General features: G+C 35.2%; 1 protein-coding gene across 2 annotated transcripts in view; it reads left to right on the top strand.

Annotated features, from left to right (window-relative positions):
• The window catches only part of LOC118900165 (glutamate carboxypeptidase 2), a 58,603-nt gene extending 37,164 nt beyond the window's left edge, over positions 1–21,439 (top strand). The window contains exons 10-19 of one of the 2 annotated variants that reach the window (XR_005021051.1): positions 1,299–1,418; positions 3,615–3,697; positions 5,186–5,249; positions 7,870–7,937; positions 10,277–10,368; positions 12,620–12,710; positions 15,603–15,867; positions 16,141–16,222; positions 18,522–18,677; positions 19,917–20,003. Coding sequence is in view for 1 of the 2 variants with exons in the window: in XM_036862452.1 (XP_036718347.1) it covers positions 1,299–1,418; positions 3,615–3,697; positions 5,186–5,249; positions 7,870–7,937; positions 10,277–10,368; positions 12,620–12,710; positions 15,603–15,867; positions 16,141–16,222; positions 19,917–20,009; positions 21,135–21,324 (1,148 nt within the window). In the remaining variant the exon portion in view is untranslated. Of the gene's footprint in view, positions 1–1,298; positions 1,419–3,614; positions 3,698–5,185; positions 5,250–7,869; positions 7,938–10,276; positions 10,369–12,619; positions 12,711–15,602; positions 15,868–16,140; positions 16,223–18,521; positions 18,678–19,916; positions 20,010–21,134 lie in introns of those variants that run through there. The other variant, XM_036862452.1, reaches the window with a different exon arrangement.
• Positions 21,440–21,987: the final 548 nt, after the last annotated feature.

Genomic DNA, 21,987 nt, shown 5'->3' with positions numbered 1-21,987 from the left:
GTTTAATCTGAGCTTTCTGGATTTCTTTACCACATATTTTGCCTGGAGAAATATCTTCATTACAACGATAAGTAACACTCTTAGAAAATTAAGATAACCTGAAGTTAATGAATCCTTTACATGGTTTGTTTTTACACTGGAATGGGTGGAATATATATACACGTGATTTCCATATGATTTCAGATAACCTGCTCAATGATACATTTGAAAATAATCTTACTTTATTATGTTTGATTCCTTAGGAACTATATGGTTATATTTCCTACCCAAACAGACAGAATTAAACTGAATATCTTTTGTACAAGCAGCCAGTACTTTCTTTCAGGGATAAAGAATATTGATATGCTTCCAATGAGCACTAAACAATGTACAACTGGCTATTTATTGAATCTCACTGAGTACATATTTTGTGCCAGCTCTGTGCTAGGCTTTGGGGATGGAGGGATTTTTTAAAAAGACACAGACCAGAGACAAGAAGACGCCTACATTTAAGTGTGGTAAATGCTTTTTTTTTTTTTTTTTAATCCTCTTACTTTTTTTTGCACGCAGGCTTTTCTCTAGTTGAGGCGAGCGGGGGCTACTCTTTATTGCGGTGTGCAGGCTTCTCATTGCAGTGGCTTCTCTTGTTGTGGAGCACGGGCTCTAGGCTCTCGGGCTCAGCAGTTGTGGTGCACGGGCTTAGTTGCCCTGTGGCATGTGGGGTCTTCCCGGACCAGGGCTTGAACCCGTGTCCCCTGCATTGGCAGGCAGATTCTTAACCACTGCGCCACCAGGGAAGCCCCATGGTAAATGCTTTATCAATATGAAAAGACTGCCCAGAAAGCTGGATAAGGGTGCGATTCCCTCTCCCTGTAGAAAATAGGAACAGATCATAGAGAGGTAGAATCTTTGAGCTGTACCTTAAAAACTAAGTAGAAGGAGTAGAAAGTGGAGAAATCGTTATTTGGCCACTGTGTTCTCTTACTCTGAAAATACTGGAAACATAGTGTAAATAGGTAAGAGAGGAGTAACAGAGAATTATACAAAGAAATGGATAAGGATACTTTTATACTCACTTATCATTACTTATATACTTATAATTACTGTAATTAATTGAAGTATACATTTGCTTATCACATTCATATTTTCTTCATACATCAAATTCAGAACAAAGTGATATATTTACAAAAGTCTTCAGGAACCTTTGCTATCTTAACTTGAGTCCTGAGTGCTTTGTGTTTAGATGCTATTGAGTCATTTGCAATTTTCCTCTATTCTTGACCTGGAATGGCAAGTAATTTTGCAATGATGCTTTCTAGACAGATATGTCATTCTTGGAGGTCACCGTGACTCTTGGGTATTTGGTGGCATTGACCCTCAGAGTGGAGCAGCTGTTGTTCATGAAATTGTCAGGAGTTTTGGAAAGCTGAAAAAAGAAGGTAATGTAAACAAAAAGTAAAAAGACCATGTTTTCTGAATCTCAGTTTGGTCCTCAGTAAAGTGAGTATAAAAATACCACCTCATAGGTTTGTGTGAAACACAACAGAGAGGCTGCATGCAAATTATATCATCTTAGTAGCATAGAGCACTTAGTAGTGCTTAATAGCAGAGAGTAGCTTTCAATAACTAGCAGCTATATTACTTATGTTGGTTAATGATATTGTTTATTCATTTTTATATATTCATTTTTAATAATTCTTTTATTTATATAATAAAGTTCATATTATTTATATTTATATATTAAATTATAATCTGAAATAAAGGAATTATACTATTAGTGGTTTCTCTGGCAACAAAGAAGATGGAGATGGGTTTCTTTACTGGAGAGTAGACACCAGATTTAGGTCATAAGCCAAAGCATCCTGGTCTGAGAAATGTGAGCAGGAGTTCCTTGGGATCTTCCAGCCTCAGGCCTCAGGTCAAGTACACCAACTGACTGAGGGGATGAAAGCTTATTCAGAAAAATGCTGGTCTTCCTGCTTAATAGGATGCTGTCAAAAGTTTGATATCTGCACTCTCACACCCCCAGCTTTGATTTCTCTCACAGAATTTAAGATTGTACTACTAGCACAGTCACTTCAGTCATTTTAGAATCTTCATATGAAAACCAAAATAAAATTGAGTTCAAATGGTTACTTTTTAAAGTAAACATTACATACTGAGAACAGAAGTTCTACTTTGTTTACTGACCCTGCAAACAAGGTGTCTACGGGCTGTAAATGTGATGCATACATATTTTTTTTAGCAACAATGAATGTGGTAAAAATATGTTACATTTGCCTGGTACTTACTTTCTTAGAGAAACAGTGTTATCTATTTTGAACTCATAGGATGAGGGATATGTTTAATTATTTCTGTCTTCATTTCACAAATAAGTTAACTGAGGTTTCCAGAATCAAGTAATTCACCCAACGTTTTGTAGCTGGTGTGTGGCAGAATCAGAGAACTAGGGTTAAAATTCAGATTTCTGGCTCCCAGTTCACAGAACAATGATGTCACTCTTTGAAATCAAATGTAAAGGTGCTGTATTCTTTTTTCCACACAGCTATCTTATTTTTTAAGAAAATAGAACTATGGAGACCTGAATTTACGTAGTTTGTGAATCAGGTTGTGTTTAATAGTATTACAAAAAGTTTCGTGATTTTGCCAGAAGATTCCCATGGTAAATACAAAACACCACTATGACAATTACAAAGTATGCCAAAAGGCTGCAATGATGGGGAATAATAATTAATAGGAGGTTTGAATAATGCTATTAATATATTTAACAAAAATGAAGCTCTGGACTCAACAGCTAGAGGGATATATATCCTTAAGCACAAATGAAATATGTACTCAAACAATAACAACTTACATGCCTGGAGCACTTGTTCAGTGCTATATTTATAAATATTATTCCATTTAATCCTCCTAACAATCAAGGAGTGTTATCTTTACTCTGCCCTTCCTGGTACACAGGTGAAGAAACAAGAGGCCTAACAAGTTTGAGTAACATTCCCTTGGTCATACTGCTAGTAAGTGAAAGAACCAGGGCTTGAAATAAGATCTTTCTTTAACGTCAAGATCAGTGTTTATAACTCCAAGCCATATGACCGTCCTAATGAAGGGTGTCCTTTTCAGCAGCAGCAGACACTAGTGTTGCGAATGGAGCTTCTGTTGACTAATTCTGGCAGAGAATGGAGTGAAATCACACAACCAGCTGCCATTGAACAATTGTTTGTTGTGTTTGTTGTGATGCCAACACAGCATGGGAGAGTTGTAAAGGATTTTCTCTCAGTTCTATTGTCTCAGAGCACAGACCACATCCAGCATTTTCTTCTTTCACTCTAGGCAGCTGCAGACCACAGATGGCTTCCTAGCATAGGCAATCATTATAAACCTATTAGACTATTTTATGATCTCACAGGATTTTTACCATGTCTGCATTTCCCCCTTTTTCAATACATATGTGTTCTTTTGTATTGACAGATTAGCTTTAAAATCTTTCAAAAGGAAATTAAGTAAAGATTGTCACCATAATTCACCCTTCCTAAACAACCAATGAATTTTTGCTGTTGTTACTCTGCTGGGGATGGTGATGTCTTGGCAATGTTATGCATTTTCCCAGCTTTTATAAGTATGCACATGTATTTCAGGATGGAGGCCTAGAAGAACAATTTTGTTTGCAAGCTGGGATGCAGAAGAATTTGGTCTTCTTGGTTCCACTGAGTGGGCAGAGGTTAGTTGATAATTCGATATAACATGCATTTTCATAATAATAAAGCAGTTAGTATTTAATTCACAAGAATGTAAGAATAACTGGTCAATCCAGCCAGAAAATATTTAAACTCTTTTTCCAGAAAGTCTGAAGCGACATATTCTTGTTCAAAAATCAACGATAAAAATTTTTTCGTCACTTGAGAACTAAGTTTTGTTTGAAATTTTAAAGCCACTTAATGTCAATTGTGGAAATAATTTAATCTTCGTTGTCTGGGAGTGTGATAGTAGCTAAGTAAATTCACTAGAAACTGGACATCATAATAAGATATAATGTTTTAATTTTTTCAAATTAACTCCTAAAGCTAATCACATTTAAATACTCCTTGAGCTTGTACTGTCTTCCTCATATCATAATGACCTACTCTAAATCATGCTAAAAGTGAAGTGGAATGCCCCACCACAGAATATTTACTAGGCTCCTTGGAAAGTAATTTTACCCGCATGCATTGTTGGCTTTGTGTAATAGAAGTGTTACTTGTAAACATATGCAAAATTAACATTCCATTAACTTCTAGTCACGCTATAAATATTTAGTTGGCTCCTATTATCTAGGAATTACAAGAAGCCCTGTAAACTTCAATTTTCTCTGGGGTAGAAAAAAAAGTAGTGCTCCTATAGACAAAGATTTATGCTGGCATCAAGAAGAGCCTAAATATTTTGAGGTTGATTTGCCTCTTTCATCTTATTTTCATTACCTAGAGCTGCATGTTTTTTCACTTTATTTCTTACAGTCAGGACACTTAGAAAATTGCTTGTTTTGGAGATTCATAATCCACTTATATCAAAAAAATCCTGCTATACTTTGTCAGTGTTTTAAAGCTGAGGAAAAAATTTTAAAGTTTTGACCAGTAGATGGTGTCATAACACAGGAGAACTTAATTTAAGGAATTAAACCATAGTGTGGTTAAGAAATTAACCCCTGGGCTTCCCTGGTGGCACAGTGGTTAAGAATCCTCCTGCCAATACAAGGGACACGGGTTCGATCCCGGGTCCAAGAAGATCCCACATGCCGCGGAGCAACGAAGCCCATGAACCACAACTACTAAGCCCACGTGCCACAATTACTGAATCTTGCGCGCCTAGATCCCGCGCGCCGCAACGAAGAGCAGCTCGCCGCAACTAGAGAAAGCCCGTGCACAAAAGCCCGCACACAGCAACTACCCAATAAAAAAAAAGAAATCAACTCCTTTCCCACTCACTGTATTATGAATGTGGATAGTCTCATCTCAAATTTTAGTCTTACAAATGTTTTGCTTGTTATTTCTTACCAATGACCTTTACTGAAATTCTTTCAAACATATGCTTGAAAATCTTATATGTCAGATTTGGGGTGAACATGGGCCAACTTAATTCAGAAACCTCCATACAGTAAATGTAGATGTGCATTTTTTTAGGAAGGGGTTATGGCTATTTGTTTGTTTATTTATTTATTTATTTAATATTATAGGAGAATTCCAGACTTCTTCAAGTGCGTGGTGTGGCCTATATTAATGCTGATTCTTCTATAGAAGGTGAATATTATTGGTTTCATAGGAAAATATATGATCTTGGTAGTAACGGCAGTTTAGTTCATAAATTATGCACTAACTAGGAATGCAAATCCATGAACAGGTGGTGAGGGAATTTGCTGCTGGTTTGTCATACTCATGGCAGCTGTGAGCTCTAGGGTGCTGATTTGGGCCCTCAGAACAACACTCTATGATTTGTTTGTTTCATCTGGCAGATTACCTTATCTATGGTAGGAATTCAGTGAATATCTGTTAAATGAACAAGTCAGTTATGGAACTAAAGATTTCTATGATTTTAGAATGGGGTAGCTAAAAGGTATGATTTAACTACTGTCATCATAATATCATGCACACAAATTTTGAAAACAAATGCTGATTTCCCAGATTTCATCTTTCACCAAGAATTTTTTCTTCTTAAATATTTTTTTCTTCAATTCAGCAAATATTTACTAAGCACCTCTCTGTGCAGTGTACTTTCCAGGATTTCAAAGGAATTAGGGGTTAGTAAAGAATAGTTTAGTGCTCAAGAGTTGAAGACTCAGTATAGATGATAAAATAAGTCAGTCTAGGATTCTAATATATGCAGGTACTCTCAGAAGGATATTATCGGACTGATCTTGGAGTTCAGAAGAGAGAATGATAGCAACGTCAGGAAAGGCTTGAGAAATGAGATAGGCATCGAAGACAGGCCTTTTAGAATGGATTTGCTTTGATAAACAGAGATTCAAACTAAGGGACAATCTCAAGTCCATTTTCAAGAAACTGAAACAGTCCATTGTCACTCACTATACTGTAGCCCCGCACGAATCTTTCTGTCCCTTGACCACATGCAACTTCTCAGCCGTTGCAACTGTTGTTCTCTGTACTCAGATTGCTGTTCGACACACCATCTGTTTAATTCTTATTCTTACAGTCTCCCCAGGAATGTTATTTTTTTCTGGGAAACCATCTTTGTAGCATTCATCACTGCTGTTATTAAGTAATTATTTGTTTTATAAACCCTCTCCCTTCCTAGACTATATTTTTCTTCCAGGAACAGGCAGGATCATACTTCTTCATTCCTGGATTCTTAATGTCTTATTAAATAAATGGTGTTTGCATGGGTGCAACAAATGAATGAATAAATGAATGAAGGGTGGACTTATAGAATATTTTCTTTAGTTTATTAGTAAATCTGCCATGTCAAAAATAGTTGGAGCATTGTATATTGATGGAGGCGCATTGGCATTTACATTTTCTTCTTTGTCCACATATCTGAGCTGCACTGTCCCCTAAGTTAGTTCATGCATTTCAGTTATCTTTTCTTCCTTCCTCTAACTTTCCTTAGTTAGTGGCTCAGGGCTTGGCCTTATTCCCGGCACTGCTACTTTCTATTATAGTTATGTGACCTCAGGTTGTTACTTTCTCACCTCTCAATAGAGTTACTAAGAGCACATATCTCAAAGGCTCTTGTAAGGGCAAAAGAAGTTAATATTTGCAAAACTCCCAGACTTGTGCCTTGCACAGGGTAAATGTTCAAAAATGTTAGCTTGGATTATTATTATCTGTATTTATGTATTTACTGGCCGTGCCACACGGCTTGTGGGATCTTAGTTCCCCAACCAGGGACTGAACCCAGGGCCCCCGGCAGTGAGAACACAGAGTCCTAACCACTGGACCACCAGGGAATTCCTTATTACCCTTATTTAAACACACATATGAAGATGAAACACCTTTGCCACACAGAATAAGTATACCAAACATATATTCTTCAAAAGTAGAATAATGTTCTCTCTATTGCTAGTTTGTTTGGTTTTTTTCTTTAAGACTTGATTTTAATGCATTTTTTTAATCTTTGATTTTGCTGTTTACGTCATTCCCTGGTTTAAAATGCTGCATTGTCTCCCCAGCATTTTCAGGATCAAGAGCAAATAACACACTCATTACTCTGTGATTGAAACACAGCTTGTCTCACTTTGTTTTATATTTAAAATTTTATTAACTGTTCGTTTTTCAAATAATAAAATAAGTCATCTATTAGCTTTCTAATGTTAAAATGCAAAATTTGCAAAGAAAACAATTCCTACTGAAACCATTCTCAAATAACCCTCTCTTCATAGGAACTACTGTCCTCAGTTTGAGGTGTTTCCATCATGTTGACATTCATATATAGAATTTAGCTCACACAAAGTACCAACCAATGTTTAAATATAAACATTTATTTAACACAATATTCCTGTGAGGTAAGTACTTTTATTATCTCTCTTGTATAGAACATTTACTTGGGTGGAGTAGGAGGTGAATATTTGGAGAGGTGACCTGAGGTTGTTTCATGTGTGGCACCAAGTGTCATGGTGAGGATGAATTTTATTGAGTGATGAGTTGGAGAGTTTTGATCAGACTTAGGTTTTATTTATTTATTTATTTTTGGCCACGTGTCTTGCAGGATCTTATTTCCCCGACCAGGGATCAAACCCATGCCCTCTGCATGGAAACACAGAGTCCTAACCACTGGACCGCCAGGGAATTCCCCAGACTTAGGTTATAAAGGGATCATTCTGGCTAAGGAGTTAGGAATGGTCTTTGAATGGAAGAATAAAATAAAGAAATGAAATAGAAAACAAACTATCTTCTTGTCTTTCAGGAAACTACACTCTGAGAGTTGATTGTACCCCACTTATGTACAGCTTGGTATACAACCTAACAAAGGAGGTAAAAATAATTACATGGAATTTTAAGTTCTACAAATGATGTTTTCTTGAGGTGGCATTATTATGTTAAACATCTGTGTTGTTTTATAACTTTTGCCCATTTCTCCCATACCAATCTGAGGCAGTCTATGGAGAGCATTGCGTCTACCATCTCCATTTGAAAATGAGAAAACTGAGCCCAAAAAGCATTAGCCCCTAGCGTCACACAACTTGTTCAAGTAGCTGAACCAGGACTTGGTCCTGCGGTTTAACTCCTTAATTTTAAAACTGGTTTTTACTCTTTAATATAATGATACCGATTAATTTAGGACTCTGGAAGAGTAGACATTTCTAACCGATTGAGAAAGAGAATGTATAAAAAACCAGGTGCTGACTCCTGGGACAGAGACTGGGTAAGACCATGTACCCAATTCCTGATTTCCTGCTGTGGGCTTCAGTCCACTGAGCTAAAGTTATCTTAATTCTGACAGTAGCACAACATACTGAACCTGGCGGAGAGGTGGTGCCTAAATTTCTATAGGACCAATAGGCAACTCTTCATTTTAATTCTCCTGCCCCATAAAGCCACCATTCCTAAAGTTAGTCATAAGGAATGTTTTGCATGGCAGATTTTTGCTGTTACTGCTAATTACCTGATTTGAACTGGAAAGGATAAAAAGACTTGCTTATTTAACAGAATTACCAATTGAAATGTAATTACCAGGAAAGACAATTATTTCCCTCAGATAGGGATTTTAAATAGATCCTAAACGTATTGTTAAGCTTTGGTTTCCCAAGCATGGAATTTAATTTATTAACATCTCCAGTAGGAATAGAAAAGTTTAATTTGGCACTAATCTATTCATATTGTTACTTAAGAGCTCTGTCAGGTGCCTGCAGTTTTACAATTCCCATGAAGTGTATACAAAATTAAATATCTGAAACATTGTGTCTCACAGAATTCCCACCATTTATGTAATTTGAGGTCAATGCTAAGGAAGCTTGGCAGTTATATTTGTTTACCAGGTAGATTGGTGGCACCCTGTGACAAATGCAAAAACACTACTTTCTAGGTCAAGTTTGAAATTGTATGATGCTTGACAGTTTTGGATTTTTTAAATTCTGTTTTTGTTTGGGGAAGGTGATTCATGGTATTTCAAATTTTAGTGATAAACTGTGACTTTAGTAATATATTTCTAAATACATTACTTCAAATTCATATTACTTAAAATAAATGGAGTGGTACTGTCCATTATATCAAAATTTTGTGTAAATTTGTAAGCTTGAGTGAAATTATTTTGTTGCTTTATGTATTGATATTTTATGACTTAAGATGCTGACATAACTTCTTTCTCCCCAAGTTTATATAAATTTATCGGTGTTCCCATCAACCTTTGCACATCCGCCTATTATAGCACCTAGCACATGAATTCCACATTTTTATTTATAGTTCCCACTAGTAGATGGTGTGTAATTTGTATTATTAAACTTTGTATGGCTGACATCTACAAAAAGTCTTCCACAGAATAGGTAGTCTATAAAATTTTTTGAGTTGAACCTGTTAAAAAATAGAGCATAGGACTTTTCTTAAATAAAAAATAAAAACTTTTTATACCATATATTATTCAGTTACAGTTTAGTGAGTATTAGTTACAATTTAGTGTGCTAAACGTTTTGGCATAACATTTAATGCTCTGAGTTTAGCATTCAATAGTAGGGCGTATTGTACTCCCTTAGAATTCTCATCTGTAAAATCTGAAAATGTATTGAAAGCCCTGTGTTTAACACAATTACAATAAATACTCAACTAATTAAATAAAATATTAGTGCATTTGTTTTGTTATGTATTATTTAATGACAAACTTGTTATGTATTATTTAACAAACTTGTTGGCACAAAGCAATATTTTAAAAAAACCAAAAAACCAAAAAAACAAACCTTCCCTTAACCAGCTTGCTTCTTTTCATTTTTTTTTATAAGTGGAGGAGGAATGTGTTTTTGAGAGTAGCCTCCCTTAATTTGGAAAAATAGACCAAAAAAAAAAAAAAAAATCTTACAGTATGACCATTCGTCTGAATACAATGGCTTGGTAATAATTTGGTACAGCTTTCTTTTCCATACACTCCATGTATTTTTTTTATAATAGGTGCATTATAGATAATAACATGAGCATTTTCCCATATTGTCAGAAACTCACTGTTGTAATTCTTAATGACTGCTAATGTATGAATTGCATTCCTTATTTTCCTGAATATAATTTGGCTACTCATTCCCTGGTTAATAGATGTTTAGGTTTTAAAACATCTGATTTATAAGTATTCTCTCTCTCTTTTTTTTTTTTTTTCCTTTTAACTTGTGTAGCTCCAAAGTCCTGATGAAGGTTTTGAAGGCAAATCCCTTTTTGAGAGCTGGAATGAAAAAAGCCCTTCACCCGAATTCAGTGGCTTGCCCAGGTAAACAAAGAAAACTCTTTACTGAATTTACTGTGGAATTGTGTTGAAAATAAAAGGGTAGTTTCTTTCAACAAATAATAAACATTTAATTTAAAATTCTCTGATACCTGTTAAAGAAAAAGTGATGCTTAGGTTTACAAATAAAATTGTTACCCAAAACCTGGGTTTGCCTCCTGGTGGGTGTCAGCCAAATGGCACAACCAAGCCAAAGAGTGGTAGAAGGAAGGATGTATTACTTGCAGCAAGTAAGGAGAGTACCGGGGATCTTTTCCAAAGCAGTGTCTCCCTGGACAGCAAAATGGGGGAAGTTTCAAGTTAAGGGTACATACATATTCATGAGAGGGTTTGAGCAGAGGAGAATTCAGTATAGAATTGGGGCAAAGTTTCACAGAGTACAAGCTTTAGTTGATTGAGTTCAGAAAGGGTCAACATCATCATTCCTTAGGTTTCAGCTGATCTGGGGGTTGAGTGCTCAAGGGGATCCAAATTCTGCAAAACAGCTCAAAAATGTTCTTCAGGCTAATCTTTACCATTGTAGCAGAACTGCGAGTCTTTACAACTGATTTATTATCTTTGCTATTGTTACCTCTCTTGCCTGATAAGTCATTTGTTCCTAAATTCTCTTGCTGCCTTAAGATCATTAATTACTGAGACCTGTTCAAGGATAAACATTGTGGCCAGGACTTTACCACAAAATGGCTTAGGCCAAAAATGAGTTGTCTTATGTCAAGAAAGCCATGCCTAGTTCTCTTTCTCCAGGGACCCCCCTACCCTATCTGCTTACAAAATATTGCTGTGTGTTTTGAAATTAAATCTGTAGGCCATCAAAATATGGTTCACTTTTGAATAGGTAATATATACACATGGCACCTAAGTCTGTCCTCTCATCACTGTATAAATATTCTTTTTTCTGAGCATTATACAGTTAACAAGTGTTTTGTTAACTGCATAATGTTCTAAGAAGAATATAGGCATCATTTCAGGTTTAGTTGTGTCTTCACAAGCATGGGAAGAGGAATAAATATCTCAGTAGTTTGAGATTAAAGATAACAGTACAAATAATTTAAATTTTTAAGGATGGGAATTAAATCTGAGTTATCTGAAAATTTTCTGATTCTTTTAACTTTATCATGTACAACAAATATAGGTAATAAAAAAAATTAGTGAAGGAAAATATTTTCCAACTTCAATGATCTTTTTCTAAGATTAGCAACATACAATTGTGATATTGTGATTCATAATAAGAAGTGCATATTTGGTCCTCCTGATCTCTTACAGAGCTCCTAAACCCCTGGAATTTTCTAAGTGATGAGAGGGACAAAGGTGCCTTTTTTTATGTTAATGAGGTGACACGGACCCCACTTAAGGTGGAGGATGGTTGTCAGGAGAACCAACCAAGTGATTTGAGGGTTGGAACTTTCAGTCTGACCCTCAACCTCCCAGGAAGGGAGAGAGCCTGGAGGTTGACTCAGTCACCAGTGTCCAATGACTTAATTGATCATGACTATGGAATGAGGCTTTCATAAAACCCCAAAAGAGTTGGGTTTGGGGAGCTTCTTGGTTGGTGAACACATGGAGGTGCTAGAAGAGTCCGGCGAGCCCGGACAGGGCGTGGAAGTTCTGACCCCTTTCCCATACCTCACCCTATGCATCTCTTCCATCTGGCTGTTCTTGAGTCATAACCTTTCATAATAAATTGATGACCTAGTAAGTAAATGTTTCTCTGGGTTCTACGAGCATCTCTAGCAAACCCAAGGAGGGGCTCGTGGGAACCTCCCATCTACAGCCAGTTGGTCAGGAGCACTGGTGGTGGTTGTGTGTTGTGGGGGGGACAGTCTCTTGGGACTGAGCCCTTAATGTGTGGAACCTGACCCTATCTCTGGGTGGACAATGTCAGAGTTGAGTTGAATTGTAGAATACCCAGCTGATGGCCTGGAGAATCGCTTGTTGTTGGTGTGGGGAACTGCCCCCCCCCCCCGACAACACACACACAAACAGGTTGGAATTGGATCCAGAAACCCAAAAGAACAATGGTCACCTCTCCCTAAAACAGTCTTATGGAAGTAGATATTTTGTGATCAGAATTGACATTCCCCCCCCCCTTTTTTTTTTCTGCTTATATCTAAAATATATCCAAGGCAATATATCTAAAAATTATATTTATAGTATTGAGTGGAGATTAGTTTAATTAATTTTGATCTGTACTCAGTGAAGAAGTTACTCAAATAATCCTGTATTTTATCCCTAAAAGGATTAGCAAATTAGGATCTGGTAATGATTTTGAAGTGTTCTTCCAAAGACTTGGAATTGCCTCAGGCAGAGCACGGTACACTAAAGATTGGGTAAGTCTATCAGTAAGTTCTTCATGGTTAGTTATGAATATATTTTAGCTAAACAAATAATTCTGGATCAAAAAAAGTGACTTAAGCACCGTGCTTGTTCCATCTCTGATTCTGTTCAGCAAATTGAAATTCTTTCAGTATTTTAATTGGTTTCTTCTGATATCGATCTGCATGTTTGTAAATAATATGCTTCTACTGCTACTTCTTTCTTTTTCAGTTTTAGGTATTATCCATTTACTTCTTACTAGGAAAGCTAGGCATTCAGTTCTCTTATATCACTTCTCCCAACCCCCAAATGCTTTCCCTCATGGCATTTTTTTCAATATATAGTTGTGCTACCCTTGTTGATTAGAAGACATGTTTTTCCTCCGTGTATCCATACTTAACTCACCTAAAACTCTTAGTATATTCAAACACATCAGGTGAACTGGCTGAGTCCATTTTCCCCACTGGGGCTCTTCTGCTTCTCTGGGTTCTCTGGTTATTCTTTCTGCCTGTGGCACAGCTCTTGGCTGTGAAATTTTCCTTCACTAAGAAATCTGAGAGTATCTTCATTTCACTCGTATTTTGGATTTTCTGTTTCCCAGATTTTTCTTCCTTTTTCTTATTTACTCTCCACGTTTTTGGGAACACATCCTTCAGGCACTTCTTGAAAAGGGTGAATGACAGCTAAACACCTTGCATGTCTGTTATATTACACAAAATTCTTCAATAATTTGACTGGGCACAAAATTTTGCTTGAAAATTCTGTACCCTTAGAATTGTGAACTCATTGCTTCATTGCCTGTTGAGAGATGTTGTTTGTTCCTTGATCTCTTTCTTTTATATTTTATTTATTTATTTATTTGGTTGTACCAGGTCTTAGCTGCAGCATGCATGTGGGATCTAGTTCCCTGACCAGGGATCAAACCCTGGGCCCGCTGCATTGGGAGTGCAGAGTCTTATACACTGCGCCACCAGGGAAGTCCCTTGTTCCTTGATCTCTTGCCTCTGGTTTTTTTTTTTTTTTTTAATAAATTTATTTATTTATTTATTTATTTATTTATTTATTTATGATTTTTGGCTGCATTGGGTCTTTGCTGCTGTGCGCGGGCTTTCTCTAGTTGTGGCGAGCGGGGGCTACTCTTCGTTGTGGTGCGCCGGCTTCTCATTGCCATGGCTTCTCTTGTTGCGGAGCACGAGCTCTAGGCACACAGACTTCAGTAGTTGTGGCTCACGGACTCTAGAGCGCAGGCTCAGTAGTTGTGCCACACGGGCTTAGTTGCTTCGTGGCATGTGGGATCTTCCCAGACCAGGAATCGAACTTGTGTCCCCTGCATTGGCAGGCAGATTCTTAACCACTGCGCCACCAGGGAAGTCCCGCCTCTGGTTTTTTTTAAAGGAAGATTTTAGTATCTTCTCTTTATGGCTGTGTTGCCCTTGGTGTACATGTGTATTATGCCATTTTTAATACGCTGAGCTGGGAACAAAGTGGACTCTTTGTTCTGGAAACCTATGTATTGTAGTTGGAGGAAATGTTTTTTTCTTTGATTATTCCCTCTTTCCTCTTTCTCAAACCATTATTAATTTGTTTAGCATCTGTAGCATTATTTTCCAATGTCTTTATCTGTTCTTTTGTGTTCTTATCTGTGTCTTTTTCTACATTCTGGGATATTTTTCTCAACTCTGCCATTAATTCATTCTTTTTTATTGTTTCCCTCCATTCCCCGTAGTACCTCCTTACTGTGGGCTGATTTTACTTCAGTTTGTGTGCTTGGTCTGTATCTTTCAAGTTAAAGCCTTTCTTCAAATGCCTGGCCCTCTTTGGCAATGTATCTTATTTGGGAGTGAGACCATGAAAAGCTGATTGAAGCCCTGTATGCAGGGGAGGTGCTTGTTGTAGGGGGAGCTTCACAAGAGAGGGATTGAGAATGCGTGTTCTTGTTGCTTCATTGGGAGCCAACTAACGCTGAGAATCTATAGGTCTTTTGTCTTGGGCTAGTTATTCTCCCCAGACAGAAAATCTTTATAATCTCTTACCATTGGGGTTGGTGATGAGGGTAGATGTTAATATTATCTACATTTTACTTATGAGAAAACCACAGCAAAGAAAGGTTAATAACTTTTGGGTTAATAACCTCCCAGAGTTATTTGGTAATAAGCCATGAAGCCTGGATTCAAACTCTGGCAGGCTAATTCCAGAGTCCACTCTCAACACACCACTATATAAAGTGTTCTGTTATATCAGTAAAAAAAAAAAAAAAAGAATAAATTGATAAGCATCTAAATGATGGGCAAAAGGCATAAATCAGCAACTCGGAATTTGAAAAGTTGTTCTCTCTTGCCTTTTGTGTATGTTCTTGTTTTTTTATACCCATCTGAGCATTACTTCTTTACTTAGTGAGATTTTGGATCTACTGCTGAAACCCTCACTGTTCACTCTTCAGTTGTCAGCACACTGCTTGTCAGAAAGTTATTCATGGAATTTCAGTCGTTAAACGATTTGCAGCATTGCTCTATATAATATTGTATCATGCTTATTTCCTTGCTTTTAATGATTCTCTGTCTTCTTAAATTATTTTCACTCAAATGCAACATTATCTTATCTTTACTTCAGAAACATTTCTGTTACATCTCCTGTTTTCTTAAAGGCAAGAATGTTAGGTTTTATCCAAGGTAATTTTCATAGTATTGTTTGTTATATACACATACTTTTTAACTGGTGAAAATCTGGGGTGGGTTTTAATATTATATTAACCCTTTAGTAAGTGGCTTATTGAGGTACTTAAATACTTTCCTTTATTCATTGCTGACAGAAACAGTCTTACTAATATTAATAGTATCTATGATACTATGCATTTTGTATAAGTTATCTCACGAGAGATATATTTTGTTTTTTGGGTTTTTTTGTAGGCAACAAACAAATTCAGCAGCTATCCACTGTATCACAGTGTCTATGAAACATATGAATTAGTGGAAAAGTTTTATGATCCAGCTTTTAAGTATCACCTTGCTGTGGCCCAGGTTCGAGGAGGAATCATCTTCGAACTAGCCAATTCCATAGTGCTCCCTTTTGACTGTCGAGATTATGCTGTCGTTTTAAGAAAGTATGCTGATAAAATCTACAATATTTCAATGAAACATCCACAAGAAATGAAAACATACAATGTGTCATTTGGTATGATAGCCTTCCTTTTTCAAAATTCACAGTCTGTATGTTTCTATTAATCTCTAAAATGTAATGATCTACCTTAGGCCCATTTATTATTTATTGCTATTCCATATGATCAAATATTTTATGCATATAAATGTATCTTCCATTTCATTGATGCCTGTCTTGCAATATACAAAATATGAATACCTTGTTAAATACAAAAGAGAGCAACCTTCTATATTGTTCCCTTTGCTTAAACTATAGAACAATGCCATTAGGTCCTCATTTCTATTTCAGAATCACTATTTTCTGCAGTGAAGAATTTTACAGAAATTGCTTCTAACTTCAGTGAGAGACTCCAAGACTTGGACAAAAACAAGTACGTTGTATATATATAGATATAAGTTATGCATGTAATAGACATAATGAAAAAGAAATAGTAGCTGACATCTTTGTTGTTGAAGTATCTTTGGAAAGTATTTTTCTGCTTTCTTTCTCTTCATTCTAACAGGGCTATACAGGGCTGCCATATCTCTCAAAGAGATATTTTTGACATTCTGAGTGTCATATGTGCTGTTGAGAAATGCTGGTACCTTCTTTACTACCAACTGAGTGGTAGTTAACAAAATTTCTACCTTAACATTGAAGGTCCTCCACTGTGTGTCCCCATCTTTTTCCAGTTTTATCTCCTGTTCTTTCAACATCTGTAAATCATACTTCAACCAAGCTCTCCTATTCCCAAAACACACCTTCTTCCTCCCTTTTCTTAATGTCATTACCCACACAAAGAGTTCCTAATCTCCACTTCCACCTGGAAAAATTCTCTATATCCAGACTAGCAAATAAGGTAAAGCCATTAGTTTTTTTTCAGATGTTAAGCATTTGGGATTAATTCTTGTAAAATCACAAAAGTAAAACATAATATGAACAAAATATTAAGACTGGAGAAAAAGAGAATGTTAGGGACAATTTTTTAAAGGTAGAATTTTGAGAGTGAATATCTACTATATATTAAAAATATTGTGACGATACAAATATCAAATCCTTGGAGACTGATGCAAGAATACATAGAAAGACAAAGAGCAGACAGAACAAAAAATAGACCAGTGATATATAAGGATGTATTTGTAATGAAGGATACATTAAAGTCAAATGAGAAAGAAAGGTATTCAACAATAATATTGTATAAGCTCTTTCAGGAATTGATAAAAAAGTGAATTCAAAATCTCACTTCACATTCTATGCAAAAATAAACAACAGGGATAGAAGAAATTTTTAGTAAAAATTGAAATATCTTGGAAGTGAGATTCCAAGTTTAGAAATAACAATGCAATCAGATTTGAGAATATTAAAATGGTTAATAATATGGAAACTGATACTCCAAATCAAAGATAAAAGACTGGAAAAACTCTTTTCCAGAAAATATGGACAGAGGGGTAATATGGGTATAATAAAAATATGTTTTTTGAAAATTGATAAGAAAATCAAAAGAACAAAGTTGGAAATATTGGCACTAGACAAGAGAAATCATTCAAAAAGAAGATACCACCTGTGCAGAAACAGGTAAAAAAAATTCAAATTTAATAATAATTCAAAAATACAAATGAAAATAATGTAGTATTCAATTTATTAATAATTCAAAAATACAAATGAAAATAATGTCATACTATTTTCATACCAAATGAGTAGCAATTTAAAACTTGTTTGTGCACATTGCTACAGGCAGTACACTGAAGCAGATGCTCTCATGTTTTTCTGATAGCATTGTGAATTGCTTTAAACTATTAAAAAGCATAAATACATATTGTTAAAGTTTCTAGGGCTATGACAGGGTTCTTACACTTTGCCATAGTATTTCTATTTCTTGAATTTTTTTCTTCAGGGAAGAGTCTCAAATTTGAGAGAATAAAATGGCTTCTCAGAGAAAGTTACAAATTATAATACCAGATAATTCAAAACAGCCTTAATACCTATGAGGACAGAAATTACTAAACAATCAGATGTCCACCCATTTAAACATTTTGTAAAGATTAATACTGATGGTTATAAAGGAAGTATAATAAGATGTTTGTAATAAAATGTTAAGCAAACAAAATGGTCATAAAATTGTACATATACAATATTTTATTGAATATAGAGAAAATCTTACAGAAAAACAATTAGTATAATAATCGTGTTACCCTTGGGTGAATAGGAAGATTTTTTTTCTTATACTTTACAATTCTTTCCAAATTTTTTATGTGAGTAAAAAATTCAACAATTATAAATTTTAGAGAAATGCCAAACACCATATAGTCTATTAAGCTGATTTTCTATCATTAAATAAATGACGTTTCTTCCTTGTGGAGAACTGCTGTTGGCATGGTATGGTAATCCAGGACACTGAGCTTTCACTTCCTTGAGTATTTCTGTATTTGTCTTACCATCTCTAAATGATAGTTAAGGTACAGTTTGTGTCTCTATATTATGTTTACATATCCTGAAACACCTGGAGCTGTGCTTTGTACATAATATGAGTAAATGCTGGCTAAAGTAAATTAAAGTGGATGTTGAGTTTCTCAACCAAAACTTTGAAATGTGAGGAAGAGACACTTCTTGAATCCTGCTTTTCTTAAATCAATCCCTTAACCCATCAAAGGATATAGTGTTGACTCCTTGGTACTTTTATGCTCACATAGTATTCAACCTCAAGACCTACCTCCTCCAGCCCTAGGGAGGCCAGCCTGCTTCTGGTGGAAATAGATCCTGTTTACGTACGTCTGGTGCTGTGAGCATTTACCTCCCAGGGATATTTCAGATTGAACCCTGCTCTGTACAAGGAACATCCAAATGGGGTGTGTGCGTAACCACATGAATTTTTGTGTTTGTAGCAATGCTTTATGAATTTGGTTCGGAAACCTGTAACGTCTTATTGAAATTATGGTTCATTCAATTGCCGCCTTTGTTAGTTTATGTGAACTGCTCACAGGTAAAGTGTATGCCCAGTTTACCTTTATACTATTGTAAAACCCGAGTTCTTGATGCTAAATAAATGAAAGTTGAAAATAGCTCAAATCCAAACTGTGGGGCCTTTAATTAGTCTGTCTTCGTGTTGTCAACATAGTCCAGTTGAAGGAATAGTACTGAGCTACTATTCACTCTAAAACTTTCTAGTTGTGGACCTGGGCAAGTCATTTATCTACTGAATCTGAGTATCTCATCTGTGGAACGAGGCTATTATCCTGCATAACTTGGAGGACTGCTCTGAAGATTAAAAAGAATAAATTTTGTAAACTTTCAGAATAGTAATGGGCACATTGTTTTATTATTAAATCTAAAAAATAACAAAGCTAAGATAATTAAATTTTTATATAAAGTAATTTATGATTCCTTATGGTAATGGTTATTTCTCATTAGTTAATTAAATTATGACAGACTTAATAGGTTGAATTTAATAACGTTGTTGCCCTACTGCAGGCTTGCTGGTAAATTTTCAGTTGTATTGAGTCATTTTTATTACAGTAACGCTGTCCCACACACTTTGGAATGTGAGCTCTGTGAAAGCCAAAAGTGTCTGATACATAGCAGGCATTCAAATATTGTTGAAAGGGTGAAATAAGCACCACCCCTTTTGTTCATGATAGGTTTATCTTTAAAAATAATAATAAAAATATTATTAGCTGTCATTTGGTAAATATATATAATTCCCCAGGTACCCTACTAAACATTAATAGACTCTTCCATTTCAGTATTGAAATGACTTCTATGAACAGATTATTATGAGACTTAAGATGAAAAAAAGTCTTGCCGATATTTGAATACCTAGGTTTATCAATTAATTATTTCAATATAAATAAAAATTACTATATTTTTTTTCCATGGGCACATTGAACTTTTTCAGTCCTTTTATAAGCCTCAGCAGAGTAGTATTTTGTAGGATTTTAAAAAATGTAACTATGCATGCTACTGTTCTTAATTTGCATGTTATAGGAATTTAAAATATATTAGCTGTGTTTAGTTTTGTTTTGAATTTTTTTTGCTGGGTAGTGCACATATTTTCATGAAGCTACAACTGTATTCCTTTCCTTTTCTAGCCCAATATTATTAAGAATTATGAATGATCAACTTATGTTTTTGGAACGAGCATTTATTGATCCTTTAGGATTACCAGACAGGCCTTTTTATAGGTAAGGATAAAAATATGACTCTTTATTTTAATATAATTTTTTTCTTATTTTTTGCTCTGTGGGAAAAATATAGTTGATTTCTTGCAAGCATCTAAAAAATTCCAAAATATATGTAGTAAATGATAAATATATTACTTATTTATATAATGTAATATGATTACTACAGATCTTTATTTTATTATCTTTTTTGTTTCTGTATATAAAAGAGTATATGTTCATTGCAGGAAATTTAGAAAACCCAGGAAGTCAGAAGTAGAAAATAAAAATCTCCCCAACTCTACTTGTCAGATATAAAACCATGTTTGTCCTTTGGTAATACATAATTTTAGCCCCTCTCATTTTATTTTGAATATATGTGTATTTATGCATATACATAAGGCATAATAAATATATATTTATTTACTCTACCTCTTAATGTTGACATTTAGTTTTCTTCTAGTTTTTGACAATCATAATTATTTCTGATAAACACCAACTATCCCCAGCCAGGGGCTGTTACATGCACTGGCTTAGCTCCTTCAGTAAAACATCACCTTCTTCCTAGGTCATGTTGAATGTTATAAAACTGTTTTTAATGATTCTTCATGCTTGACGCTAGGTATTATAACATGACTTCTTTTTTAAATAGGAGAAAAACACAATGATAGGTTGTCTGGTCACAAATGAAACCCTATAATCACAGTTGTGCTACATTTCAGAGGATAGAGTGGTATTTTGAACTCATCACTTCTTGCAGTGTGCCTTGAGAGTGATCACTTCATCTCCCAGACCTCAATTTCCTCCTCTTTGAAATTATAATATCAACTCTGTAGAGTTTATTTTCAAGGATTAGAAAAATGATAGGTAAATAATTTAATGCCAAGCGTGCTCCATAGTAGGTGACAAGCTGTTGTTGCTATCGTTGTCATCAGTTTTGTTGCTCTGAGCCACTTTACGTCATCTGTCTAAAGTCAAAATATAAATAATTGCCACATATTTCATAGACTAGTCTTTGGAGATTGAACTTGTAAATTTAGTTGACAAGTGCCAATTAGAATTATACAATCCATGAATTGTAGAATGTCCCTGTTTTTTCCCTTGTATATATAATTCGAGCAACTGATAGCAAACTATTTTTATCAACAGACATGTCATCTATGCTCCAAGCAGCCACAACAAGTATATGGGGGAGTCATTCCCAGGGATCTTCGATGCTCTGTTTGATATTGAAAGCAAGGTGGATCCTTCCAAGGCCTGGGAAGAAGTGAAGAGACACATTTCTATTGCAGCCTTCACTGTGCAGGCTGCAGCAGGGACTCTGAGAGAAGTAGCCTAAGAAGTTTCTTTGGGGAACACATCGAATTAGTATGATGTATCACTCAGAAAGAATCATGTTGGATGTACTGATAAACTGAAAAATAAAGTTGTGTACATATATATACATATATAGATACAGACAGATACATATATCCACCTTGGCATTCTTTTTTCTTCTCCATATAGATCGAATAAGAAAGATGGATGATTTTTATTCTGTAATTATAGAAAGTCATTCTGAAGTTGGACTATGTGTTGAAATTAAGGAGAGAGTAAAATTTTAATACACTTATGTGGCATTATCAGAGAATCATGTCTAATTCAGCACTTACAAAACTACTCCTGTCACTGCACATGTAGAAAACATCAGTTTGTTATTTGTTGTGTATTTTTAGAATTTTTATAAATAAAATTGTACCATGTATATTTTTCTAGGACTTGATTTTTTCACTCACCTTTAACATTTCATCCATGTATTATTGTGGCTGTAGGTCATTAGATTCCACTGACACAGAGCATTCCCTTGCGTGGATATAACACTTATGCATTAGCATTCAGTCAAGACAGAGAAACCACACAGAAACATAAACAGAAAGTTAACGTAAAGAATGATTAATTACAATAGCATTGGAGCAATGAAGTATTGTCTAGTAAAAGGTAAAAAGAAGTTTAAAGAATATAA

This window comes from Balaenoptera musculus, chromosome 8 (genome assembly GCF_009873245.2).
Source record: "Balaenoptera musculus isolate JJ_BM4_2016_0621 chromosome 8, mBalMus1.pri.v3, whole genome shotgun sequence".
In the NCBI taxonomy this organism is placed as follows: domain Eukaryota; kingdom Metazoa; phylum Chordata; class Mammalia; order Artiodactyla; family Balaenopteridae; genus Balaenoptera; species Balaenoptera musculus.
The sequence above is the reverse complement of the archived record's forward strand: the minus strand, read 5'-3'. Positions and strand labels throughout refer to the sequence as shown.